The sequence below is a fragment of the Salvelinus namaycush genome, chromosome 2 (assembly GCF_016432855.1).
Source record: "Salvelinus namaycush isolate Seneca chromosome 2, SaNama_1.0, whole genome shotgun sequence".
NCBI lineage: Eukaryota > Metazoa > Chordata > Actinopteri > Salmoniformes > Salmonidae > Salvelinus > Salvelinus namaycush.
In genome coordinates this window covers 42,008,841-42,036,772 of record NC_052308.1, presented here as the reverse complement: position 1 = coordinate 42,036,772, position 27,932 = coordinate 42,008,841, and the positions used below count along the sequence as shown (strand labels likewise).

General features: G+C 44.3%; 2 protein-coding genes across 2 annotated transcripts; one reads left to right on the top strand and one right to left on the bottom strand.

The window, feature by feature from the left end:
- Positions 1-65: 65 nt before the first annotated feature.
- Positions 66-14,214, top strand: LOC120063053 (ADP-ribosylation factor-like protein 8A). The gene is made up of 7 exons (XM_039013182.1): positions 66-509; positions 11,071-11,151; positions 11,319-11,392; positions 11,492-11,585; positions 12,531-12,598; positions 12,992-13,062; positions 13,564-14,214. Exons 1-7 carry the CDS (start codon positions 387-389, stop codon positions 13,617-13,619), a joined length of 567 nt encoding a protein of 188 aa, XP_038869110.1. The 5' UTR covers positions 66-386; the 3' UTR covers positions 13,620-14,214.
- A 10,725-nt stretch (positions 14,215-24,939) lies between these two features.
- gpr37l1a (G protein-coupled receptor 37 like 1a) lies at positions 24,940-27,665 on the bottom strand. Its single transcript, XM_038965562.1, has 2 exons — positions 26,997-27,665; positions 24,940-25,911 (listed from the first exon to the last, which is right to left on the bottom strand). The coding sequence occupies exons 1-2, from the start codon at positions 27,663-27,665 to the stop codon at positions 24,940-24,942; spliced, it is 1,641 nt and encodes a 546-aa protein (XP_038821490.1).
- Between the last annotated feature and the right edge of the window lie 267 nt (positions 27,666-27,932).

Genomic DNA, 27,932 nt, shown 5'->3' with positions numbered 1-27,932 from the left:
ATAACTTATCAACCGGTAGAGGGCGCACTTTCCAGAGTGACTCGTTTTTACACCTCAGTGATCGCAACTGCAGCTACTCATATTTGCTCCTTTCATCAAAGCGCCCCTTTCCGCGCATTGTTTCGTGGATCAGCTGTGCATGGATCTAAAACCCCACCCGATTAGGAAGGAAAGAAGGAAAAAAAAAAGCAATAATGACCGCAAGAAAATAAGAGGCTTTAAAAACAATTAACATTCTGTAAGGCGTAAAATCAAAACACCGCCGTTTATATTGCGATCCTTGAGGACTGAAACGGGTTACATCTTCGCATTCCTCCCATTTGATCGCAGCGGCGGTGAAGACATTCAGTCAGTTGATATTTTGCTACCCTAGCCACTCTCTCAAGATGATAGCCCTTTTTAACAAGCTGTTGGACTGGTTTAAACAGTTATTTTGGAAGGAGGAGATGGAGTTGACACTGGTCGGTCTGCAGTATTCGGGGAAAACCACCTTCGTCAACGTAATAGCGGTAATTTCTCAGTTTACTCGCTTCGTCTGTGTGTGCACCGATTACGATGGGAATAGACCTTTGCATAAAGTAGAGGTCTCGTGATTGAAACGCCGCTCCTCCTTTCAATTGGTACAGTGTCGCAGCATTATTCGTAATCCGGACCTTTTCGTCCTGGCTAGAAACAAATAGTCTCTGTGTGTGTGAATAATGTCTAGATGTAATTGAATAGGACGATATGCTATATTAATTGGCCTATATGATTTATTGAGGGATGAAGACTGCATTACAACCTTGAAATGGTGCACTGTTATTTCATTGTAATCCAGAGTGTAAAATGTGTTGGGGCTAAATCTGCCCAGGAATGTCCAAACCAAGGTCTTGGATTAGGATGCTGATACTGTTTACATGGATGTATGACAAGGAAGTAGAAAAGGCCAAGACTAGGACCAGAAATGATCAAGGCATAGGCCTACATTGGTTGTAGTACTTTTACACACTGCAGGCTACACCAGGCCCTAAAATATTGTATCTCAATTCAATTGACTTTATTGACATGGCAAGTTCATTATTACTTACATTGTCAAAGTATACATATCGAAAAATCAAAATCAAATATATATGTATATATATACAAAATATATATATATTTATATATAAATAAATGGTGGGACCAACAGCAATAATAATAGTAGTAGTGGACATGGGATTACCATTAATAACAGCTACAACAACAATATTAATCAGAACAACATTACATTAAAGCAATGGTAGTAGACCAGTGTCAACATGACTGAGAAGACATATGACCTGGTATGAAAGACATCTCTCTGACATACAACCAGTAGGTCACAGTTGGGCTGTACATTCAATATTGGCCTCCACTTTGACTGTATTCATTGTATCACCCACTCCTCATTTGCTTCTACTTTGTGGCAACAACAACAGCCCTTTCACCTGCTCCATTGCAACACTGTATCAAGCCTCTCACCAGGCAGCGTGCGATTGTAGTGATATCCTTGCAGTGTGGTATGTCAATGGGTGTATAATGGTTTGTACATTCTACAGGTATTTTTGTATGATGAGGACATGATTAGCCTATATTGATTCGGTGTTGTGTTAATACTGTAGGTGTGTGTGTGTTCATCCCTCTACCAGTGCAGATGAGTATTCCCTCTGCGAACAAACACAAAACCAGGCTGTGCAGAAGAAGGTCATATGTGTATAAATTCACCCGTTTATAGAGCGCATAAATTAAACCTGGACCTCACCTCCTTGCATCTGCCTGCTCCAGCTGAGCCCAGCTGAGCCCAATCTCCCAGCCCTATCTTCATCCCCTAGCCTAGCAAGCTGCCTGATCTTGCGAGCTTACATGAATGTTCGCTGCACGGATATGCAGTAATCGGCCTTATGAGGCTACCCAGGCCCTGCCTCAGACCCTGCCCTTGCTCCTACCCAACCTGAGCCCAATCCTCATCCCCTGCTCCAGCCCATCCCCAGGCTCAGCCAGCCCCAGCCAATTACCCAGCCTCAGCTCATTCTGCTGCCCCATTCACAGCTCCAAGTCCAGACGATTTCCCCATCACCATCCCCATTTTCTGCCCCATACTCAGCCTATTCCCGGCCCTGTGCCCATCCCCCAGGCCCACTTAGTTCAGGGCTCCCTAACTCACTGTCCGGGGCCATATCCGTCTGGTTTCACAGACCGTCCAATTCCCAACTTCCTGATCCTTATGGCGTATCTGTTGAGCTGCCACAGGTGGCAGTGAGTGGGGTTGTGCTGTCTTGTTTGAGGAGTGAGAATCAGAAGGCTGTCAGCCCTGGCCCTGGCTCCCCACTGAGTGTTAGACAGGGACTTGGGAAGATGGTGACTTAGTGACTCATCCTTGTTTGTCAGATCCTCCCATCTGGCAGTTTTGTGTCTCGTCTGTCTCATAACAGTCCCAGTGAGTGGCAGTTAAGTGTCCTTTATCGGTCTGCTTTTATTACACAACTGAAGGCCCAGAGGCTAACTCAGCCATGCTCTGATCAGTATGCACAGGTTATGGGTGACTGCAGTATGATCACATAGTAGGGAAGTGTATTTTTAATGGTGTAGTTTTCAAACTTTTTGGGATGACACTTTCAGATAGGGATGTAATGTATAGAGCATAAATGGCGTTCTGTTCCATTTTAATACAGAGGGAATCATATCAGTTCTAGACATTACATTTCTATGTCCAGGTTGTTGTGAAAGCATTGACGCAAGATCCCACTCGTACTAAGAAATCCAAGTACAGATCTGTAGGCTAGGCTATAGGCTATGTAACAAGATGGCGCCGACAGACATGGTCGCCCTGTTCCTAGCTCCTAGTCTACTTTGCAGTATTTATTTTTTGCTGTGTTATTTCTTACATTATTTGTGCTTAATGTTTCTTGCATTATTACATACAGCCGAAAATAACTTTTGTATATTAGATCGGCAGTCACTCACCAGCATTTCGATCAGAAATGAGACTTTCCTGAATTGGATCTTTTGTTTGTACCCCTGAGGGAATTTCACTCATCCCAGGGGCTGCTCAAAGACGCCGTTGATGGAAAGACGAATATGGAGTGGGCTTTAAGTCTGACTCAGGATGCGTACATACCATCCACCGCTTCCGAGTATATTACTCGCTAATGTTCAGTCACTGGACAATAAAGTAGACAAGCTCTGGGCGAAGAGCTCCTTCCGGAGAGACATCAGGGACATACTTTGTAACATACTTTGTTTTACGGAATGATGGCTCTCCGGATATACTGTCCCTATCCATACAGCCAACAGGCTCCCTTCATCGTGCGGACAGGAAGAAAGAACTATCTGGGGAAAAGAAAGGTGGAGGCGTATATTTCATGATTAACTACTCATGGTGTGATTATGGTAACGTACAGGAACTTAAGTCTATTTTTTTTCTCCCAATCTGGAACACCTCAACATCAAATGCAGACCGCATTACCTCCCGAGATAATTCTCTTCGGTCATCGTCACGGCCGTGTATATCCATTCTGCCCCTCCCCCCCCATAGACAGAAATCTTTGGTCTGACCAATCAGAATCTATGCTTCTAGATTGTTTTGATCACACAAACTGGGATATTTTCCGGGTTGCCTCCAAGAATAGCATTGTCGTATAAACTGACTCGGTGACTGGGTTCATCAGGAAGTGCATAGAGAATGTTATTCCCACTGTGACGATTAGAACTTATCCAAACCAAAAACTGTGCATAGATGGCAGCATTCGCGCAAAAGTGAACGCACAAACCACCGCATTTAACCATGGCAAGGTGACTGGGAACATGGACGTGTACAAACAGAGCTGCTATGACATCCATAAGGCAACCAAACAGACAAAACGTTAGTGCAGGGACAAAGTGTATTTGCAATTCAATATCTAAGATGCAAGACATATGTGGCAGGGACTCCAGAAAATCACAGATTATAAAGGGAATGCCAGCCACGTCTTGGACACCGACGCCATGCTCCCAGACAAGCTAAACACCTTCGCCCACTTCGAGGAAAACACAGTGCCACCGACGCGAGCCACCATCGCCCACAAAGACTTTGAGCTCACGTTCTCCGTGGGCGACGGGAGTAAGACATTTAAAACGTGATAACATTCGCAAGGCTGCCGACCCAGATGGCATCCCTAGCCGCGTCCTCAGAGCATGTGCAGTCCAGCTGGCTCGAGTGTTTATTGACATATTCAATCTCCCCGTCTGTTTTCCCCACTTGCTTCAAGATGTCCACCGTTGTTCCAGTACCCAAGAAAGCGTGGCCATGCACGTCTCCAACTCATTCACCAAGTTCGCAGACAACAGCAGTGGTAGGCCTGATTACCAACAATGACGAGACGGCCTACAGGGAGGAGGTGAGGGCCCTGGCAGAGTGGTGCCAGGAGAATAAATAACATCTCCCTCAACGTTAACAAAACAAAGGAGCTGACCGTAGACTTCGGGAGACAGCAGAGAGAGCGCGCCCCCATCCACATCAACAGGGCCGCAGTGGAGAGGATGAAACGCTACATGTTCCTCTGCGTGCACATCACGGACAACCTAAAATGGGTCCATCCTCACAGACAGTGCGGGGAAGAAGGCACTAAGACCCTCACAAACTTCTACCGATGTACCATTGAGAGCATCCTGTCGGGCATCCTGTAGGGCTCTCCAGAGGGTGGTGCGGTCAGCCCAACGCAGTACCTGGTGAACGCTGCCTGCCCTCTTAAGACATCTACAGCACCCGGTGTCACAGGAAGGCATTTACAGCCACCTGAGCCACGGCCTGTTCACACCGCTACCATCTAGAAGGCGGAGACAGCTGGGACCGAAGAAACAGTTTTTCAATCTCTATCTCCAGGCCATCAGTCTGTTAGTCACCACTAGCCGGCTTCTGCCCAGTACCCTGCCCTGAACTTAGTCACTGTTACTAGCCGGCTACCACCTGGTACTGTACCCTGCACCTTAGAGACTGTTGCCTTATGTACAGTACATAGTCATTGAACACTGGTCACTAATGATGTTTACATACTGTTTTACCCACTTCATATGTTCATACTGTATTCTAGTCAAGACTCATCCTATATACAGTTGAAGTCGGAAGTTTACATATACCTTAGCCAAATACATTTAAACTCAGTTTCTCACAATTCCTGACATTTAATCCTAGTAAAAATTCCCTGTCTTAGGTCAGTTAGGATCACCACTTTATTTTAAGAATGTGAAATGTCAGAATAATAGTAGAGTTTACATACACTCAATTCGTATTTGGTAGCATTGCCTTTAAATTGTTTAACTTGGGTCGAACGTTTCGGGTTCCCTTCCACAAGCTTCACACAATAAGTTGGGTGAATTTTGGCCCATTCCTCCTGACAGAGCTGTTGTAACTGAGTCAGGTTTGTAAGCCTCCTTGCTCGCACACGCTTTTTCAGTTCTGCCCACAAATGTTCTATAGGACTGAGGTCAGGGCTTTGTGATGGCCACTCCAATACCTTGACTTTGTTGTCCTTAAGCCATTTTGTCATGAGATGTTGCTTCAATATACCCACAAAATTTTGCTTCCTCATGAAGCCATCTATTTTGTGAAGTGCACCAGTTCCTCCTGCAGCAACACACCCCCACAACATGATGCTGCCACCCCGTGCTTCACGGTTGGGATGGTGTTCTTCGGCTTGCAAGCTTTCCCCTTTTTCCTCCAAACATAACGATGGTCATTATGGCCAAACAGTTCTATTTTTGTTTCGTCAGACCAGAGGACATTTCTCCAAAAAGTACGATCTTTGTCCCCATGTGCAGTTGTAAACCATATTCAGGCATTTTTATGGTGGTTTTGGAGCAGTGGCTTCTTCCTTGCTGAGCGGCCTTTCAGGTTTTGTCGATATAGGACTCGTTTTACTGTGGATATAGATACTTTTGTACCTGTTTCCTCCAGCATCCTCACAAGGTCCTTTGCTCTTGTTCTGGGATTGATTTGCACTTTTCGCACCAAAGTACGTTCATCTCTAGGAGACAGAACGCGTCTCTTTCCTGAGCGATATGACGGCTGCGTGGTCCCATGGTGTTTATACACTGCTCAAAAAAATAAGGGGAACACTTAAACAACACAATGTAACTCCAAGTCAATCACACTTCTGTGAAATCAAACTGTCCACTTAGGAAGCAACACTGATTTACAATAAATTTCACATGCTGTTGTGCAAATGGAATAGACAAAAGGTGGAAATTATAGGCAATTAGCAAGACACCCCCAATAAAGGAGTGGTTCTGCAGGTGGTGACCACAGACCACTTCTCAGTTCCTATGCTTCCTGGCTGATGTTTTGGTCACTTTTGAATGCTGGCGGTGTTTTCACTCTAGTGGTAGCATGAGACGGAGTCTACAACCCACACAAGTGGCTCAGGTAGTGCAGCTCATCCAGGATGGCACATCAATGCGAGCTGTGGCAAGAAGGTTTGCTGTGTCTGTCAGCGTAGTGTCCAGAGCATGGAGGCGCTACCAGGAGACAGGCCAGTACATCAGGAGACGTGGAGGAGGCCGTAGGAGGGCAACAACCCAGCAGCAGGACCGCTACCTCCGCCTTTTGTGCAAGGAGGAGCACTGCCAGAGCCCTGCAAAATGACCTCCAGCAGGCCACAAATGTGCATGTGTCTGCTCAAACGGTCAGAAACCGACTCCATGAGGGTGGTATGAGGGCCCGACGTCCACAGGTGGGGGTTGTGCTTACAGCCCAACACCGTGCAGGACGTTTGGCATTTGCCAGAGAACACCAAGATTGGCAAATTCGCCACTGGCGCCCTGTGCTCTTCACAGATGAAAGCAGGTTCACACACACGTGACAGACGTGACAGAGTCTGGAGACGCCGTGGAGAACGTTCTGCTGCCTGCAACATCCTCCAGCATGACCGGTTTGGCGGTGGGTCAGTCATGGTGTGGGGTGGCATTTCTTTGGGGGGCCGCACAGCCCTCCATGTGCTCGCCAGAGGTAGCCTGACTGCCATTAGGTACCGCGATGAGATCCTCAGACCCCTTGTGAGACCATATGCTGGTGCGGTTGGCCCTGGGTTCCTCCTAATGCAAGACAATGCTAGACCTCATGTGGCTGGAGTGTGTCAGCAGTTCCTGCAAGAGGAAGGCATTGATGCTATGGACTGGCCCGCCCGTTCCCCAGACCTGAATCCAATTGAGCACATCTGGGACATCATGTCTCGCTCCATCCACCAACGCCACGTTGCACCACAGACTGTCCAGGAGTTGGCGGATGCTTTAGTCCAGGTCTGGGAGGAGATCCCTCAGGAGACCATCCGCCACCTCATCAGGAGCATGCCCAGGCGTTGTAGGGAGGTCATACAGGCACGTGGAGGCCACACACACTACTGAGCCTCATTTTGACTTGTTTTAAGGACATTACATCAAAGTTGGATCAGCCTGTAGTGTGGTTTTCCACTTTAATTTTGAGTGTGACTCCAAATCCAGACCTCCATGGGTTGATAAATTTGATTTCCATTGATAATTTGTGTGTGATTTTGTTGTCAGCACATTCAACTATGTAAAGAAAAAAGTATTTAATAAGAATATTTCATTCATTCAGATCTAGGATGTGTTATTTTAGTGTTCCCTTTATTTTTTTGAGCAGTGTACTTGCGTACTATTGTTTGTACAGGGGAACGTGTTACCTTCAGGTGTTTGGAAATTGCTCCCAAGGATGAACCAGACTTGTGGAGGTCTACAATTATTTTTCTGAGGTCTTGGCTGATTTCTTTTGATTTTACCATGATGTCAAGCAAAGAGGCACTTTGTTTGAAGGTAGGGCTTGAAATGCATCCACAGGTACACCTCCAATTGACTCAAATTATGTCAATTAGCCTATCAGAAGCTTCTAAAGCCATGACATAATTTTTTTGAATTTTCCAAGCTGTTTAAAGGCACAGTCAACTTAGTGTATGTAAACTTCTGACCCACTGGAATTGTGATACAGTGAAGTAATCTGTCTGTAAACAATTGTTGGAAAAATGACTTGTGTCATGCACAAAGTAGATGTTCTAACCGACTTGCCAAAACTATAGTTTGTTAACAAGAAATTTGTGGAGTGGTTGAAAAACAAGTTTTAATGACTCCAACCTCAGTGCACGTAAACTTCCGACTTCAACTGTATCTACTGCTGTACACACCTTTTCTATTCATATACTGTCCATAATGTCTATACACACCATCATAAACATATAGATTTATTCCGGACTCTGACATTGCGCGTTCTGAAATGTCTTAATTATTTTCTTTTTTTGGATTTGTGTGTATTATTAGGTATTACTGCACTGGAGCTAGAAACATAAGTATTTCGCTGCACCTGCGATAACATCTGCAAAATATGTGTACGTAACTAATCAAATTTGATTTATGTACAAATATGTTTTCATATAGGATGGGATAGATGAGGTGAGATACACCCTCCCACCCCCATATAGCAGACTGGGACCAACAGAGCTAAGTGCAATCTATTATAGCTAGGGCCCTTACTCTTTTCTTACCATGTGACCTGACCAGGACAACCTCAAGGCCTAATTCCTTTTCTGGTCAGGTCATGCAGTCAGGAAAAAACTCAGGACCCCAATTATATCATCATCTCTAGACAGGGAGTGACATTATGCTTAAATGGCATCTGACTTAACAATGAGTTCCATGTGACGTTGATACAATGTTGTGAGGTCATGTGAGGACAATGGCCCTCCTTGACAGGATGCCATGACAGGCATTCACTGAGAGGTTTTTATTTTTTATTTACCTAGGCAAGTCAGTTAAGAACAAATTCTTATTTACAATGACGGTCTAGGAACAGTGGTTTAACTACCTTGTTCATGGGCAGAACAACATCTTTTTACCTTGTCAGCTCGGGGCTTCGATCTAGCGATCTTTCGGTTACTGGCACAGCGCTCTAACCACTAGGCTACCTACTCTGGGATCCTCTCCAATATTTAGGTCAGATGTTGTTCAGTGGTTATGAAGGAGGAACAAAGGCCTCACTTATTTCCTCCCAAGTTGATATGAAGTCACTCCATGATCAAAACAGTAGGCTTGGCTGTAGGCAAATCCTATTGACCTTTTTACATAGGCTCCCTGTTTGGGGTTTCTATATCCAGGAATGTTTGCCCTTTGAATAAAAAGTGATTTCTCTAGTTTTGCTATCATTTCATTTGGACTGTTATGGAAGTTTACAACTTAATCTTAGGGATTTAGGTCAAAATCACAGTTTTGATTGATTCCATGTGAACTTTGAGCTCACAATCTTTGCATTGGGCCATATGCAGCTTTTGCATGAGGAAATACACAACAGATAAAGCTCGCCACAGTTGCGTCCATTGATCCCAATTGATCGTCGGGCTATTTATTATTTGAAATACACAAACAGGCTACACACAGTTCAGATAGGCCTACACACAGTTCAGATAGGCCTACACACAAGTGTATGAACCCCCTGCCTGCCCCGGAAAGTCTGTGCGAGACTTATTCCCTTGGCTGAACAGGTCTTTGCTAGTAATGTGTCGGTCTGGCTGAAATATAGTTCCAGGTTGCATTAGTCTTGTCTGAGCCACCTCTACAGCATGATCAGGTCAACACATTGCCCCCGGGACGACGGAAATTACACTAGTCTCAGGACCCTATAGAGTGAAAGTGGAATATTGATGTCAAGTAGAGATATGGCTTTGTGCCCTAGTGTTCTACTTTGACTTAGTATACTTCTTTAACCTTTGCCTCAACCGAACTGACTTCATAAACATCATGTTGCATCAGGTGGTGGTGTGTAATAAGCTAGTTTTGTAATGATGATGCTCTTTAAGTTGTTCATTTAATGTGCAGCCGTTCCCTCTGCTTCCTGTGTTGCTCTCAACTCGAAAAGGTCGTTCGTCAGAGAGAGTACAGTAGCAGTATTCCGACTGTACACGATGAAGGCTTTCTTCTTGAGTTAACCTACAAGCGCCTCCAAATGGAGTCTTTTCATAATGCATTTTACTCATATTTTTCACTATTTGGTTTATATTTCTAAACTGATTTAGACTTGGAGATTAACATGACACGACCACTGCGTATGTTTAGTCTCTGGTGTCAGCATTCTGCAGATTTAATGACTAGTCAGAAATGTCAGCTCCGGGGTGAAGTTTCCCCTAGGTACAGATCAAACATCCACTTTCCCTCCCCATTCCTAACCTTCAAAAGGGGCAATCTGCAGTTTCCACATACATTTTTGGAATTGTAAATGAATGATATGTACTCATTGATTCTTGAAGAATATAACTTATAAATGCCTCATGAGCTTAGTTCAACTGTCGTACCCCATCAGAAACCCATATATATATATATATATATGCTTGTTTTACCTTTTTGTTTGTAAACAAAGTAAATGTAAACACACACTATATAGCCTCAAAACATGGTTTAATCTATCACTTTGATATCATGGATGGTCAGTCCTTGCACCCATAGCTCTGTCTATGAATTTGAGAGCGGTTACATTTCTTCAGCCCCGTCCCTCAGCTGTTTACCAAACCTGTGGTGGGCGGACTGCTTTGTTATCGCTTGCTTGAACCGCACATTTGCCCCTTTTATAGAAAGACCTATTGACAGAGTCATTGGTATTACTACCTCATTTGATAATGTTAGCTTCCCTTTAGTATAAAATAGAAAGTGAGGCCTATTTCGTTGTATCCAAAGGTGGCTAGATAATTCATTGATCCTGCTTCATGAAATACGCTACCACCTTGCTTTCAGGTGAGAAACAAAGTACATAGGCCTATCCACTGTACACTGAGATCTGAGTGTCTACGGTACAGGAACCCTATTACCTCTTCTTCATACACACCTCCCAGGATGCATCTGATGACGTAGCCTGGGGAGTGTGATGCAAGTGCTGCTGGCCGTTGGGATCAGGTGACTTGCAGGCATGTCTCTGAGTTATGCATCATCGTCCAATATGGCTCATAATAATGATGAATGTGTCTGCTGAACGGTACTGCGTGTCTAACGGTCGCTCTCTCCGTCTGTCCTCTCTCCACCCCCCCCTCTCTCTCTCTCTCCCGCCAGTCAGGGCAGTTCAGTGAGGACATGATTCCTACAGTGGGCTTCAACATGAGGAAGATCACCAAGGGCAACGTCACCATTAAGGTCAGAGCATCAGACCTGATGACGAGAACACAGGCAATGTTTTGATGATGAGCTGGACTTGTCCTTGGTGCTCATGCTGATAGTGTGTGTACGTGTCAGGTTACGTGAGACTGAGAGCGAGTCCACGTGTGTGTGTGTTTGTACGCTTACATTCCATTGTTCTCCAGCTGTGGGATATCGGGGGTCAGCCTCGATTCCGGAGCATGTGGGAGAGATACTGCAGAGGAGTCAGTGCCATTGTGTGAGTATACACACACCCTCATCAGAGATCCATGTACCCTTTTTACCTTTCACATGCTCATACAGTAATACGTAATGCTGAATCTCTCTCCTCTCTCAGTTACATGGTCGATGCTGCAGACCCAGAGAAGATTGAGGCCTCGAAGAATGAACTGCACAACCTCCTAGACAAACCCCAGCTACAGGGGATCCCAGTGAGTACAGCCTTTTACAAAAATATGATATTGGTATCGGTGTGTCGAAGTTACTGAAGAGGTCAAGATGAGTGTAGGTATCGCAGAGTATGGAGGAATCGGGCAGCAGTGGCTCAACTTGACCTGAGCCGTACACAAGTCGAGGGGCCGGAGGAAGAGAAAGAGTCGAGGTTTAAGAGAGACAGGGGAGAGCGGCGAATGGACAGAGCAAACAACTGGGTGGTGGTTGAGCAGTGGAGGTTTACTAGCATCTCGAAGGCTAGTGCCGTAGCAGTGCTGGAGGGAGGGATGGATGGAGGCGGAGGGAGGCATGGAGGTGGGGGAAGGACAGAGGGAGGGGATTGTGTGACTCTGTCTGGGGCCGGACGTGTATTGACTTGGGGGGGGACCATTAGCAGACCTGGGCAGTGCAGTGAGATCCAGACAGGATGGCAAATGATTCTCAGACTATTGTTAGTATCGGGTCATCTTTACATCTTTAAACACATCACTGCTCTCATAGACATGACGATAGGGGCCTAGCACACAGGGATGGATGACACGAGTCACATCACACATGCTGCTGACCGGGGTGAGGACATGTTTATTTAAAGCCGTGGGGAGTGTGGCTGTCAGCCATTTTAAATGAGAGAGGGAAAATGGATAACGTTGTTCTGACACTAGCTAGCTACTTCTCCTCACATCAATTCACTTTAGCTGCCTTTGTTTCTCCACTAGCAGATATTGGCTTCCAACTGTTATTTGGAATGAGCTCTAGTTACTGTGTTACAGCGTTAGCCTGTGAAATGTAGTTCACAGCTCCAAGTGGACTACACAGCTCTAGTAACAGTGTTATAAAGCCTGTGGAATCTATTGTTAAATGGAATTGGGTTTGCAGAAGAAAAGCCTAATAGCAGGCGCATTGGCAAAGGCAAAATCACTCATGTCATTTCCGTTGACTCTCAGGTACTGGTTTTGGGGAACAAAAGAGATATTACGGGTGCCTTGGATGAGAAGGAGCTGATTGAAAGGATGTGAGTATGGGAGCTCTGCCATTTCCTTTAGCGTGATAATCTACTGTGTGGGTCTCTGTCTGTCTGTGTTTGTCCTTGTCTGTGTGTGTCTATGTCTGTCGGTGTGTCTGTCTGTCTCTGTCTTATGTGTGTCTGTCTCTGTCTTATGTGTCTTATGCGTGTGTGTCTGTGTGTGTCTATGTCTGTGTGTGTCTATGTCTGTGTGTGTCTATGTCTGTCTGTGCGTCTGTCTGTGCATCTGTCTGTGTGTGTGTGTCTGTCTGTCTCTGTGTGTCTATGTCTGTGTGTCTTATGTGTGTCTGTGTGTCTTGTCTGTCTATGTGTCTGTCTGTCTGTGTGTCTATTTGTCTGGGTAATTGAAGTTTTTCTCTCTTTAACATTGCCCACACACAGGAACCTGTCAGCCATCCAGGACAGAGAGATCTGCTGTTACTCAATCTCCTGCAAGGAAAAAGACAACATTGGTAAGTAAACAAATGGTTAAATGATTCCGAGGGGTTGGGTTAAATGATTCCGAGGGGTTGAGTTAAATGATTCCGAGGGGTTGAGTTAAATGATTCCGAGGGGTTGGGTTAAATGATTCCGAGGGGTTGAGTTAAATGATTCCGAGGGGTTGGGTTAAATGATTCCGAGGGGTTGGGTTAAATGATTCCGAGGGGTTGGGTTAAATGATTCCGAGGGGTTGGGTTAAATGATTCCGAGGGGTTGGGTTAACCCAACCCCTCGGAATCATTTAACCCAACCCCTCGGAATCATTTAACCGTTAAATGATTCCGAGGGGTTGGGTTAAATGATTCCGGGGGGTTGGGTTAAATGCATTCAGTTGTACAACTGACTAGGTATCCTCGTTCCCTTTTAATGTTACGTAATTACATAATAATGGCCTGATAACTATACCTTTATACTTTATGTGTCGTTGGAGTAATTGAAACAAACAAAACAATAGTGTTTCTATCTTCTGGCAGACATCACACTACAGTGGCTGATCCAGCATTCCAGAACCAGGAGGACAACAACATGAGGCCTCAACTTACTGGATGACCCCCCCCCCCCCCCCCCCCCCCCTCTCCCCTCCAGGACCACAACTCCAAGACCAACCGTACCCCTCCTTCTCATCTGCTCTCTCCTCTCCCCCTCCTTTCCCTCCGCTCCTCCCTTCTCTCATCGCCCTGGTTCCATTTCTAGTCCCTCCGTTTCACTCCTACCCTCTTGGTGTACACAGATCTGAGAGGATTGGATAGGTGTGAGCAATATGGCCGAATATGGAGCCATCACCACAATGCTTCTAAATCTCCAATCTTCTCGGATCTGCGTACATGGAATGAGTAGAGGCTAAGAGGGGCTGTCCTGTCATCCTCAGCTCTCCTTCCTTTTTTTTCTTTCTTTTTTTATGTATGAGATCCCTGCATTTTACTCTTTAAAAACACCCCCCCCTCGCCCCCCCTACCTGATTCCGTTCTTGTAAAGAGTGTGAAAAATTATGATTTGCACTGTTTGAATTGTTTTGGTATGCATTTTTTACACTTCAGACTGGATAATGTTGACTCTTGACAGTCACCCACTGAGTAGTTATTGTTTGCATTGACTTATTTTTTTTAATATATACTATACTTGTGCAGTGTGGGTCTGATTGGATGAGATTTTGGTCAATGAGGTAATATATTTTCACCAGCTCAAATGAATCATGTTAGCCTGTCATTCAAAGTTAAAACTACTCACGCAGACACTCACTCATTCTGTCTACTAACCTGTAGCTTCACAGCTGTTCCCATAGCAACATGGTGGCCATTTTGTCTCTTAATCTGATCAGGTGATCAGCTCTGACCAATTATTTGTTGAGATTTATTGGACGCAGTCATTTCTCCTTTCTCTTGCATGTTTTATCTAACTGAAAGGAAAAGCATTCCACTACAATATGAAGGACACATACGTTTAATACATAGGTCAGCTCACAAGTTAGCAAAACTGAGATATATATGACATTACAGGAAATTGTTCCATATTGATGCAACATAAATCAATAAAGTTTCATGCAGGTTCGATATCGTTGACAATAAGTATAACAATGTGACGGTCTTAAACAAACATGTTCACCTTAGTGCTGCTTTTCAAACATCTTTTCTCATATCACAGTCAAAGTCTGTTCCAATTCCAAATGCAAAACAATGTAATATAAGATTGATATCGTGTTATTTGGGGTAGATTTGGACCCTGCTTTGAGTTGTTGTACATATTCTCACCAATATCAGTTTGCAACGTTTTACTTGAACCCTCCTTTTAAAAGTCCTGCGGGACACTGTCATAACAGTGACGTAAGTTATGTCAAACAGTCATGTCTGCTTATGGCAACGGATGAGTTGGAGAGGTCAGATGGAGAGATCAAGTAAAGTGTAACTATTGCAATCAGACACTTTAGCTAGCTATACCCAATGTTACTTAACAATATTTGAATTGGCTATTCCTATGTCACCTCACATTAGCATGCATTGACATTCACACGCTTTTCCGTCTGACATGTATCTTACTAAAACACATGTCCATGAATTGTAATGAATGCTACAGTACTTGCCATCTCATATAACGTGTTTATAAGGCCATGTTTATGGACTCTTAGGCTTAGGTTTTCTTTTCATGTCTTAACTTTGAACATAACCACGAAAAAAGATGCAACACAACAATTCAATACTAAAATCAGCGGTATGTTCTTTAAAAACATCTCATAGAGCACAGAAATGATGTAAAGCACACAATATCCAACTTGTATATTTTGTTACCAGTGGGTTTTGTCTGATTATTCATAGAATATGAATCTAGCCATTGCCTCCACTAACAGTTCCTCCCTGTTGGATCTTTAGATTTCAGCTCAGCCTTTAGTTTAGTGCCATGTACTGTACTGTAGCTATAGGGTGCATACTAGTAGTCTACTGTTGCTTCCTCCCCCCTTTTCTCCTTTCCTACATTCACACAGATATGAGCGAACTAGACTGGTTAAAAGAGGCATCCATCCACCATATTGCTTTCACACGTCCTGTCTGTCCAGATCATTTCAGGTAAAGACGATGAGTTGAACCGAGGAAGTCCCTTTTAGAGTATTGCGGTGCACCCCTAGTCCCGTTCTTCACTTCAACACCACTCCATAGGCTTAATACCTCTTTAAGGTTGCTAGTCGTTATTTGAAGTTGGACGTTTGTACCTGACAGAATGTACCATGGGTGAATTGGCTTGTTTAACACAAAGTAAAAATGGTCTTGTCTCTAAAATGAAGTGAAAGATGTAATTTGTTTCACGATGCACCTGGCTACAGTAACTGACAGTGATGTGTTTCAGTGTTATTGGTTAACAGTAAAGGACGTCTTCGTCTTAGTTCCTCTGCCTGAGAATAGGAGTCTCTTGCCTTATGCTGAACAGGCCTGTGTTGTGTTGGGTTTTATGTGTGTGGGTTCAGAGAAGTCTGGTGCCAGTCTGTTTCTGCTCTCTTGACAATTCCATAATGCAATGTTTAGATTGACAATGGAGTTGGCAAAAGCACAAACAGATCGGGGACCAGGCTAGGTTCAGAGTACAGTGAAACAGAGAGAACTCATATCATGACTGTCTGCTGGAATTATCTCAGCCTTTTATTTTCTCTTTTTAAATTTTTTAAAATGATTTTTGTTTCAGTTTAATGTTAATAATACACCTGCTTTTTGGCAGAATATACACATTCCTGATTAAAAGGAATCAGGACTAAGAAACGGAGCTCTATGTACTAGGTGTTTTTAATACTTTCAGATAGGATCTTGTACATAGCAACTTTCAACCAAAACAACTCTCCTGAATATCAGGCCTGATGAATATGGCTATTCTTTTAATACAAAACTACACACCCTTTTCCTACAGCAGCTGTCTGCAGCCATAACAAGCTGTTATGAGAGCCAGGAGGTTATCCTTGTAGCAGTCTTCTGAATGCATTGTGATAAAGTGTATATCATTCTTATGGTGGGGGGTGATGGGTTGTCTGTGTGTCTGTCTGCTGTGAGCGAACGTGTGATTTTGGATGAGTGGGTGATGCGTCGTTCCCAGTGGTTAGCACATCTGAAATGCAGTGGCGCATCCTTCTCAGTTGTTAGTACCTCCTGAAATACGATGGTGCGTCATTCTCAGTTGTTAGTACATCTGAAATACAGCTGCAGTTGAGAAGCTCAAAACTATTAGTTTCCTCGCTCTCTTAATACATTATGCAGAGTGACTTACAGGAGAACTTAGGGCACATTGACTGATTTTTCACTTAGTCGGCTCGGGGATTCGAACAAACAACCTTTCGGTTACTGGCCCAGTGCCCTTAACTACTAGGCTACCTGCTGTATTAATACATAAAATACATGAAACCAGGCTGACCAATTGACTAGTGAAAGACCAATAAGGCCACATTAACATATTAAATATATAATTTCATATTGGCACATATTTAAATATTTCCATCATGGTTCATGAACCTCTTTGCAGTGGACTACAGTAAACCAATCTCTGCTCCATGATCCCAGCATAAGGAGGAGAGTGATCCACAAAACTCTTGAATCAAACGTCCAACCTGCTGTTTGTGGAGCTCCCAAGGACAAGAGACATGGTTAGCCAGTTGAACTAAAGGCCACAGTGTGAATGTACAAAAAAACTACGTCTGATCTTTGCAATTTCTTTGAACTATTTTTCGATATCAGTTGATGTGGTCGACAAGGTCGGACAAAACATAAAGTCCAGGTGTCTCTGTCATCATGAGGACACACGTGACTTTAATTAATGTATCTTCATTTTCTGTCTGTCAGTGACCACTCTGTATATGTCACTATTGTTATCTTGAGATGAGAATAAAATAAAACTGTCCCACTCTGTAAACCCAATTTATGGATTTTTTTTTCTGTGAGTTTCATTGTATGACTGTTATTTATTATATACAGTACCATTCAAAAGTTTGGACACACCTACTCATTCAAGGGTTTTTCTTTATTTTTTACTATTTTCTATATTGTAAAATGATAGTGAAGACATCAAACTATGAAATAATACATATGGAATCATGTAGTAACCAAAAAAGTGTTAACTTCTTATGGCTGGGGGCAGTATTGAGTAGCTTGGATGAATAAGGTTCCCAGAGTAAACTGCCTGCTACTCAGGCACAGAAGCTAAGATATGCATATTATTAGTAGATTTGGATAGAAAACACTCTGAAGTTTCTAAAACGGTTTGAAAAATGTCTGTGAGTATAACAGAACTCATATGGCTCATAGAACGTCAAAATCTGAGGTTTGTAGGTTTGCCTATCCAATATACAGTGTCTATGGGGTCATATTGCACTTCCTAAGGCTTCCACTAGATGTCAACAGTCTTTAGAACCTTGTTTGATGCTTCTACTGTGAAGAATGAGGGAATAAGAGCTGATTGAGTCAGGGATCTGGCAGAGTGCCACGAGCTCACTCAGGCGTGCCCCCGTGAGAGTTAGCTGCGTTCCATTGCATTTCAACAGACAAAGGAATTCTCCGGTTGAAACATTATTGAAGATTTATGTTAAAAACATCCTAATGATTGATTCTATACATCGTTTGACATGTTTTTACAAACTGTAATGGACTTTTCGTCTGGCCTGCGTGTCATGAATTTGGATTTTGGAAATAAACGCGCGAACAAAAAGGAGGTATTTGGACATAAATTATGGACTTTATCGAACAAAACAAACATTTATTGTGGAACTGGGATTGCTGGGAGTGCATTATGATGAAGATCATCAAAGGTAAGTGAATATTTATAATGCTATTTCTGACTTCTGTTGACTCCACAACATGGCGGGTACCTGTATGGCTTGTTTTTGTGTCTGAGTGCCGTACTCAGATTATTGCATGGTGTGCTTTTTCCGTAAAGTTTTTTTGAAATCTGACACACCGGTTGCATTATGGAGAAGTTTATCTAAAGTTCCATGTAAAACACTTGTATCTTTTATCAATGTTTATTATGAGTATTTCTGTAAATTGATGTGGCTCTCTGCAAAATCACCGGGTGTTTTGGAGGCAAAACATTACTGAACATAACGCGCCAATGTAAACTAAGATTTTTGGATATAAATATGAACTTTATCGAACAAAACATACATGTATTGTGTAACATAAAGTCCTATGAGTGTCATCTGATGAAGATCATCAAAGGTTAGTGATTCATTTTATCTCAATTTCTGCTTTTTGTGACTCCTCTCTTTGGCTGGAAAAATGGCTGTGTTTTTCTCTGACTAGGTACTGACATAACATAATCAGATGGTGTGCTTTCGTCGTAAAGCCCTTTTGAAATCGGACACTGTGGTGGGATTAACAACAAGTTTATCTTTAAAATGGTGTAAAATACTTGTATGTTTGAGGAATTTTAATTATGAGGTTTCTGTTGTTTGAATTTGGCGGCCTGCACTTTCACTGGCTATTGTCAAGTCGATCCCGTTAACCGGATCTCAGCCGTAAGAAGTTAAACAAATCAAAATATATTTTATCTTTTAGATTCTTCAAAGTAGCCACCCTTTGCCTTGATAACAGCTTTGCATGCTATTGGCATTCTCTCAACCAGCTTCACCTGGAATGCTTTTCCAACAGTCTTGAATGAGGTCTCACATATGCTGAGCACTTGTTGGCTGCTTTTCCTTCACTCTGTGGTCCAACTCATCCCAAACCATCTCAATTGGGTTGAGGTAGGGTGATTGTGGAGGCCAGGTCATCTGATGCAGCTCTCCATCACTCCCCTTCTTGGTCAAATAGCCCTTACACAGTCTGGAGGTGTGTTTTGGGTCATTGTCCTGTTGAAAAACAAATGACACTCCCACTAAGCGTGAAGGCCTGATTCACGCAGTATCCTCTGAACAGTTGATGTTGAGATGTGTCTGTTACTTGAACTCTGTGAAGCATTTATTTGGGCTGCATTTTCTGAGGCTGGTAACTCTAATGAACTTATCCTCTGCAGCAGAGGCAACTCTGGTTCTTTCTTTCCTGTTGTGGTCCTCATGAGAGCCAGTTTCATCATAGCGCTTGATGGTTTTTGCGACTGCACTTGAAGAAATTGTCAAAATTCTTGACATTTTCAGTATTGACTGGCCTTCATGTCTTAAAGTAATGATGAACTGTCATTTCTCTTTGCTTATTTGAGCTGTTCTTGCCATGATATGGACTTGGTCTTTTACCAAATAGGGATATCTTCTATATACCACCCATACCTTGTCACAACACAACTGATTTGGAAAGAAATTCCACAAATTAACTTTTAACAAGGCACACCTGTTAATTGAAATGCATTCGAGGTGACTACCTCATGAAGCTGGTTGACAGAATGCCAAGAGTGTGGAAAACTGTCATCAAGGCAAAGGGTGGCTACTTTGAAGAATCTCAAATATAAAATATATTTTGATTTGTATATATACATATATATATATATATACATATATATAATATAGACACTTTTTTGGTTACCACATGATTTGATATGTGTTATTTCATAGTTTTGATGTCTTCACTATTATTTTACAATGTAGAAAATAGTCAAAATAAAGAAAAACCCTTGAATGAGTCAGTTTGTCCAAACTTTTGACCGGTACTGTGTTTGCTACATAATGAAACTATTGGTCACTATTTTTGGAGTGCGGACTGTCTACAAATGAATCTGGAGTTTCATTGTTGGAATGGATTTTCCATGGTAAGTACAGTTCAACACAGATGAGAACACTTCTTTATTTGTCCAGATCATTATGTGTTGCACAGACGAGAACAGTTATTTCACTGCATAATAGATGTAATTCCCAAGTAGACCCAACAAGAGGCGGTATAGGATCAGGTTTCAGATGGAAAGGGGTGTCTTTCTGGGGGAGGGAAAGGGGATACCTAGTCAGTTGCACAACTGCATTCAACCGAAATCTGTCTTCCGCATTTAACCCAACCCCTCTGAATCAGAGCGGCTTGGGAAAAGTAATAATATGGGTGGACCTTTCTCTTCTCATCCTTGAACTTTTTTTTTATTGTCTCTCTCCCTCTCTCTTTCTCTCTCCCTCTCTCATATTCACATGCATAATAGACTCGGTGTAACTCAGGAAAGAGTTAAACTCATTAAGTAGTGTTGATGGGTCCAGCCTGTTTGGCAGTGGAAACGAGCAAGAGAATGAAGGGACAACCAGATTACAAATGTCCGACACAGATGGGTGCTGATGAGACGCCTTGCATTTAGCAAAGAAAACAACTCACTTGTACAGAACGTTCACCATTTCATCTACAACAGTCTTATCTCAAAAGACCTGCTAGTTGGACTGTCTTTCAATAGATGTTGGTTTTCCGGGGCCTGCCTGACTATGTAAAGCTGTGAACCAGTAAATAGAGCCAGTGAAAGCACTGTTTAAACTGGGATAGAAAGGTGATGTGATGTCTTTAGAGCTTATTAATGTTTCCCATGTTCTCTTTAAAACCAAAGCCAAACACCCTCACAGAGGAAGTGTCCTGTGGTGGTCTGTCACTGGTACCAGTCCTGATTGAAAAACAACCCCAGTCACTCACATAGTCCCCCCCCCCCCCCCCCCCCCCCCCCGCTGTCCCGACTCCGGTCCGGTTCCACCCCCAGCAGTGACAATCACAGGACAGTGACAGAGCGGACTGAGCCGGTTCTGTGTTCTGCTGACAAAAGGGACACATGGAGACTGAGAGGTCCAGAACCTCTGCCCTCTCTGGGAACTGGGCCCAGGGTTCTCTGCAGGGTTCTAGCCTATGGGCCTGCGGAGCGCTGGACCCACAAAAACTGGTTCTGTTTGCATTCTTCAATGTTCCAGAGCTGGCTGCTAGGCAGTAGCCGTGACAACGTGTAGATTGTGGTGTGATCAGAGCCTGCTGAGCAAGGAGGGAACAAGACAAACAGAGGGCCTTAACACTGTCAGTACACACATGGGGAGGCTGAGAACACACACCCACACACACACATATTTTTCTCGCACTTCTCTATTTTCTCCCATCCTTTCTCACCGTCAATGAATAAATGGACATAAATTCCCAAAATGCATTCGCATATGTGTACGACTGTGAATGAATGGACATGTGCATCTGTATATAACTATGAATAAGATTTGCTTGTGTGCACCAACAAAGATGCCTCTTTAATTTCATAGACAGCTTGTGTCACTGAACTTGTCTCAATCACAAGCTATCCCTTCACGGCTGAGAAGGAGCTTTACTGCGATACAGTGGGGATCTGTGGCCTTTCTAAACACAGACGGCGCATTTTAGACACTGGCTGCCTCTCAATGGTCAAAAACCGTTTCCCTCTCCTAATCTCCTTTCCTTAATCTGCACTGACGAGAACGAGCTGGACAGGTGAATGTACATTCACAGTTGGCACCCCACCATACTGCTTTCACCTGTCCCGTCCCATTAGACCATTCCCTTTTCAAAAGTCTGCACTGAAACCATGCTCTTCTTTCATACCCATGCTAATGTGAAAGCACTGATTAGATGAAAGCTTTATGGTGGATTCTCTACTCTGACCTATTGGAGAGCTAGGAGAAACCTATTATCTCCATATTGTTGTCCACTCAAGTGCTTCCCAAGCTGTTTCTCACCAAGACTGGTTCCTAACTGGCTAGAACCTGTTCACTTGGTGTGTCACCAAAACACTCCAACCGCGTTATGTGGGTCACAGTTTCAATAAGTTGTGTCAACTGTGCCCTCCTCTTCCTGGCTTTCATTGCTGCGCTTTGTCACCTTAACCTACTTCAAGAGTCACTTCAGCCCCACCTCGCTTCATCTCGGATGCAGATCAGGTTTGAAAACCTTGTCTGATGAGAAAAGTAAGCAGTCTGAGAGAGCGATAAGGCCTCTCATTTTAATGAACCTTCCCATTATGCAGCCTCAGACACTCAATGGTGGCTTGGTAGACAGAGGAGAATTTCATGCGCAGCAAAAAACGGAACGTCTGGCCCGAACAAACAAGAGACCAGACCAGAAAAGGCCCCTCGTCCGTCGTCATGGGAACCACAGGGGAACTGAAGGGTTTGGGAAAGTGCGGGTTGTTTTGGTCGCCTAGTGCCCCCTTTTTCCCTCATTCTTCCCTCTCTCCTCTCGTCTCCCTCTCTTGGTTCTGTTTGGTGACTGCGAGGGGGACTTCAATGTGACGGTAGCTTGGCAACTCCCCCGGTGGTTGGACATTGATATGCAGTGGAGGGACTGGGACTGGGGAGAGGGCTGAGGAACAATGCTCTCCTTATGAGAGTCCCCCCCCTCTCTCAGGCCCAGGCAGAACTAAGTGGGAGGACAAATATTTCAGCTCAGGGAGCCGAGACGCAACACATAAGACAGGGTCGACCAGCCGAAGGATCCTCACCGTCAATGTCCTCTGTGCTGTTAGTGTGTGTGTGAGAGGGATGATGGATGAGTATATGTGTCTGTGACAGAGAATGTGTGTGTGTACTTGTGTGTGTATGCGTCCGTGTGTGTGCATGTGTGTGCGTGGGCAGACGTGGTGGTCTCTTTAAATTGATAGTGATTTGTTCATGCTCTGATAGATGCATGCTTCCCTCAGCCATGATTTATTTGCCAGTAAAAACAAGACCACAGACACTGTCTTACTATTTATTGAGCACTGAATAAAAAACATACAAAAGACCCGCTACGAAATACTACCTCAGATAAACTATGTTAGATTCAAATCAGACATATTTGCAGTAAATTCACAATATAAGGGAATATATACTAACTCCAAAGAAAAACAATGCATATATTGATCATTTTTTACTACATTCATATGATTTGACTGATCTCTTTTTGAGGAGTGAAAGTTTTCCAGATTGTACACATATGTACACTGAAATACACTGAAACATGTACACTAAAATATTGTTCATTGGGTCCTGCAATCTGAGCAGGTCGAAATTCCAGTATTGTGTCACATGACAGCAAACCACAATAGATATCAGCATTGTATCAGTCAGATTGTACTCTACACAGATTCACCATGTTGATAGGGATTGGTTAGGTTCTATCTCGACATACAGTATATCAATATATTGACACAGGAGCCATTGTATAGACTAGCGGTTACACTAATCGCTTTTAATAATAATAATAATAGTGTTTATCTGTAGAATAGACGTGGTGTAAAATCTGGGCACGGTGTCAACAAAGCGTCTCATGAGTAGGAGTGCTGATAAAGGATCTGTCCATATAATAATATTCAAGTTTGATCCAAAAGGCAAAACTGATCCTAGATCAGCATTCCTAGACTGAGACGCTTGGTGGATACGGGCCCTGAGCAATGTTCGTAGCTCTGCAGAAGATGCTCAGCAGCATTGTTTTTGACGGGCAAAATGATGAGAAAACCCTGAGCAACACAACAAACAATACTGGAACAATTCTTAACACACCAGACCGTTGATTTGCGCCCACTGTCACATTGCTCTGGAGAGATCATAGACGACTACACTGTACTGGTTGTTAGTTACTTAGCTAATGACAAGGTCAATGAATATTTACACCACATGTAAACAGTCTGTCACCAGCAGTAGAGGGTGTTATGACTGGCGTTTGACGGGTACCATTCTACCACATTCCTTCCCTTGTCGATCACTGTGATATGAGGTGCAGGGGGTTAGAAGGAGGTTAGAGAGGGAACATGTACCCCACAGACACAGTCAGAGGATCCCTCAAAGGCTCTTTCTGTTGTTAATCTCCACTAATAAAAACTCAGGAAGTAAAAAAAAAAATACACCAAGAATCCAGACCATTATTCACAGCTAAGATAATTGTTTCCTTTTTTTTGTAAGGATAATGGAACTTCTTTGTTGGTGTTCTTTTTATTATAAGAGAGTATAGAAACGAGTAAAAAAAAGTTGAGAAAAGTTTATGGCAGTTGATTCAGCTCTCTTCTAGCTTTCAGCTCCACCACTACAATTGATATGTTGTCTCGTGTCATAATGGTTAAGTTATCTTCATAACTTATCTCACGGCTGGGAGGGATTGAAGACAACCAAAGCCCATCAAGTAGTCATAACCACAAATTATCTCAAAACCAATGACCTTAACCTCATAAAAAGTGGGCTTTAAGCAGGAAGTCGCCCCCTATGCATGATGATGTCAACAGTGCCGACCTTTCATCTCAATAGTCTTCTTGGTAAAATAAAGGTAAAATAAGTCACTCTCTAAAGACCCAGCATCATAGAGATCCTTTATCTTCATTCAGTTCAATGCCCAGCACAGCCACCGTGGGCCGAGAGAGGTTGGGGTAAGAGAGCTGGAGGTCTGGAGGTCTAAGGGTAGCTTGGTCACTTTGTGCTCCAATGAAGTGACTCCTGGCTAGTCAGGGAGAGGACCTCAGCAGGGTGTTCCGATGACAATGAGAGAGGAGCTGTCTTTGGCCTTGTCATAGAAGATGGCTGGTGTGGTCCCAGACACAATCGTCAGCTTCTCCTCCTTGGTGGAGGACGGAGAGAGTGATGACGGAGAGGAGAGGGAGGTGGAGGCCGCTGTGGCGGTAGTCGAGGAAGACAATGATGAAGAGGCTCCGTCTGGTAGACACTCCTCACAGCAGCAACAACAACAGTCCATGAAGGCCTGGCCCAGTGAACGACACAGACACAGCAACAACACCGGTGTCACCGAGCAACGGACAAACAACAGGAACTGGCCAATCAGAGCCAGCAGGGCCTCAGTTGTCGTGGAGACGGGGTTGGCGATGTAGGCCAGGGCGATGTTACAGACATTCTCGGGGAGGTTACACGCGGCGTAAACGATGGCCAAAGCCACGACCGTAGAACTCAACCTACGCTCTCTCTTCAGCTGCTGCTGCTTCTTAGGAGCGGAGGAGGATGACGATGAAGAGGAGGTGGAGGAGGAGGAAGGGCGTACTCTTTTTCCTCCTACTACTGTGGTTGTCCCCTGTTTCCTCCGTGCCTCTTCAGCGACAACGTGTCTCGTCACCAGCTGACAGGCGAGGGTGAAGAGGAGCGGCAGGCAGAAGTAGCAGCCGAAGCACCACCACATGCGGGCCTCGTGGTAGGTCAGCACCAGCGAGTAGACCGACTCAGGAAGGCTGAGGGAGGGCCTCCGGATACACAGGTCCACCACGAAGCCCCCTGGCTGGACGGAGACCTCCTGGGTGAGCTGCCACAGCAGCAGCTCTGGAGCAGCCAGGACCATGGAGCCGATCCAGACCACAGACAGCTTGGCCAGGATGGACTGGCAGGGCTCCACCCGCGGGGCCTGGGGCTGAGGGCTGGTCGCTGCGTGGAACCGGTCGATGGTCAATGCACACAGGCTGAACGTGGCTACTCCCAGGGAGGTCACCTGGAAGGAGAGGGGTAGGAGAAGGACAGAGGGAGAAGTAAGGAAGAAGATGGGGGAGAGATGTAGAGAGGGAGGCGAAACAGGCAGAGAAAGTGAAGATGGGAGAGAGGGGTGAGGGCAAAAAAGGAGAGGAGAGAAGAGGACAGTGGAAAGGAGAGGGAGAGTGAATGGGATAGATGGAGTGACACTGGTTTCAATACAAGATGTTCATTTGGCAGGTCTTGATGCTGATTCTGAGGCTTCTCCAACCCGCCAAAGAAAAAACTGGGGGAAGCACTACCGCCCTGAATAGATGCCCCAGGAATATGCAAATGTCCTAAGCTTGATTAAAAAGAGCATATAGACTAACATTAGAGCGTCCTGTCTGACCCAGATCCCCCTCCTCGATAAAGCTCCTAACAACCTCAATTAGTTAAGCACACCCCGCCAGACTATTAACGTGGGGCACTTGTTAGCATAACAATGGGCTAACTACCATAACACAGAGGGGTCTGGCAGACTGGGGCGGTCTGAAGACAGCTATATACACGGGCAGTGGTGCACATAGTGTAATTACAACTATAAAACACACACATTATAGTGATTAAGTATAGTTTGTGTTTGAAATATATAAATACCCAGACAAGTAGAACAGCCAGAACTGGGCTAGCACCATCAAACCTGCAAGTGGACTATTTCAGCCCTGATGGCAGATGCCCCATTGCACTAACACAGGGAGTATTCATACTCATAAATATGTGAATAGTAGCCTATCACCCTTATATATAAATAAGAAGATAAGACATTTTACAATAAGAGTTCTTTGTATCTCTTCATGAACTCTTTATTTATATATTTGCTACCTATCACGTCGTCCCTATATGTGTACCGAGGTATAATCATTTGTATTTATACAAAAGTATGAAAACTTGTGTGTATGACTGGCCTAGCCCTACTGTTCAATAATGGGAGAACGAGGAGAGCTAGATCCTATGCAGAAATAACGGGCACCTGCGCATGACGCAACAGGTGCATCTCTTTGCGCTTGTGAACGCACACGGCCGAAAGGTCCTCACGTACGTGGACGTTCAATGTGAACTTTTTACCTCCATGTAAGGCACAATCCGACATGACAGGTCGCCTAGCAACCGTCTCTTGGTGAGCTCGTTGAAGACGACCACCGGCATGCAGAAAAAGAGCACGAGGAAGTCCCAGAACGCAAGGCTGGCCAGGATGCAGTTCCACGCGCTCTTCAGGTAATAGTTGTGCCAAACGATACACATGAGCGCGAGGTTACCGACGATGCCCATGGAGAATAGGATGAGGGCCAGCAGCATCACTGCGTAAGCCCGGTAGGAGCTGTCAGTTACCGGGTAGAGTGGGTTGTGGAGCAGCACCGACCCCTTGAAATCTCTGTCTGGAGTGCTGTTGGCCAGGTGTGCATTCTTGGGCGTGGTAAAGTAGCCGTCCGGGTCATACGGTCTGGGATGTCGGTAGCTGTGGGGAGACTGCTGGTCCCGTTTTCTCGAGCTCCCATCATTGGCGCCCCGGGGGATTCTCTTTGGGTTTGCGTCTGGTTCCTGCAACAGAGATTCGATATATCCTCCTCCAATCTGATTCTGATTCACCCCAGTGTCTGACTCTCCGTTCCCCGTGGTTAATACACGTGCTGACCCGTCCCTGTCCTGGGTCCTCAGCGCCGTGTAACCAGAGCCGACATGTCGGGGCTCCGCAGCCCTCAGGAAAAGTACGAACAAAGCAAAAAGCGGAGTCATTTTACCTTGATAGAACGCTCAGAGCAAAGTACGTAAATATTCTGAAAGTGTTGAGCTTGTTTATAAGGGATCACTCAATAAAAGCCTAAATGTATTCACAAATAGTTTCAGAAGCGTATCCAAAAATCCGTCCACCGGCTGGTCCTGATGTAGAAGTTTTGAGCGTCTGTCTGGCTCCAACAAGGATGGCCGTTATTCACTCATGCCCTGCACATTCAAGAGACAACATCCGCCCTCTGGTGGCCTAGATGGGCGAGACAAGGACCT

Excerpts from the sequence above, each read along its gene's own strand:
- LOC120063053 (XM_039013182.1), top strand. The coding sequence starts at position 387 with ATGATAGCCCTTTTTAACAAGCTGTTGGACTGGTTTAAACAGTTATTT. Across the intron at positions 510-11,070 it reads CCTTCGTCAACGTAATAGCG|TCAGGGCAGTTCAGTGAGGA; the intron begins GTAATTTCTCAG and ends CTCTCCCGCCAG. Across the intron at positions 11,152-11,318 it reads AGGGCAACGTCACCATTAAG|CTGTGGGATATCGGGGGTCA; the intron begins GTCAGAGCATCA and ends ATTGTTCTCCAG.
- gpr37l1a (XM_038965562.1), bottom strand. The coding sequence starts at position 27,665 with ATGACTCCGCTTTTTGCTTTGTTCGTACTTTTCCTGAGGGCTGCGGAG. Across the intron at positions 25,912-26,996 it reads GGATTGTGCCTTACATGGAG|GTGACCTCCCTGGGAGTAGC; the intron begins GTAAAAAGTTCA and ends CTCTCCTTCCAG.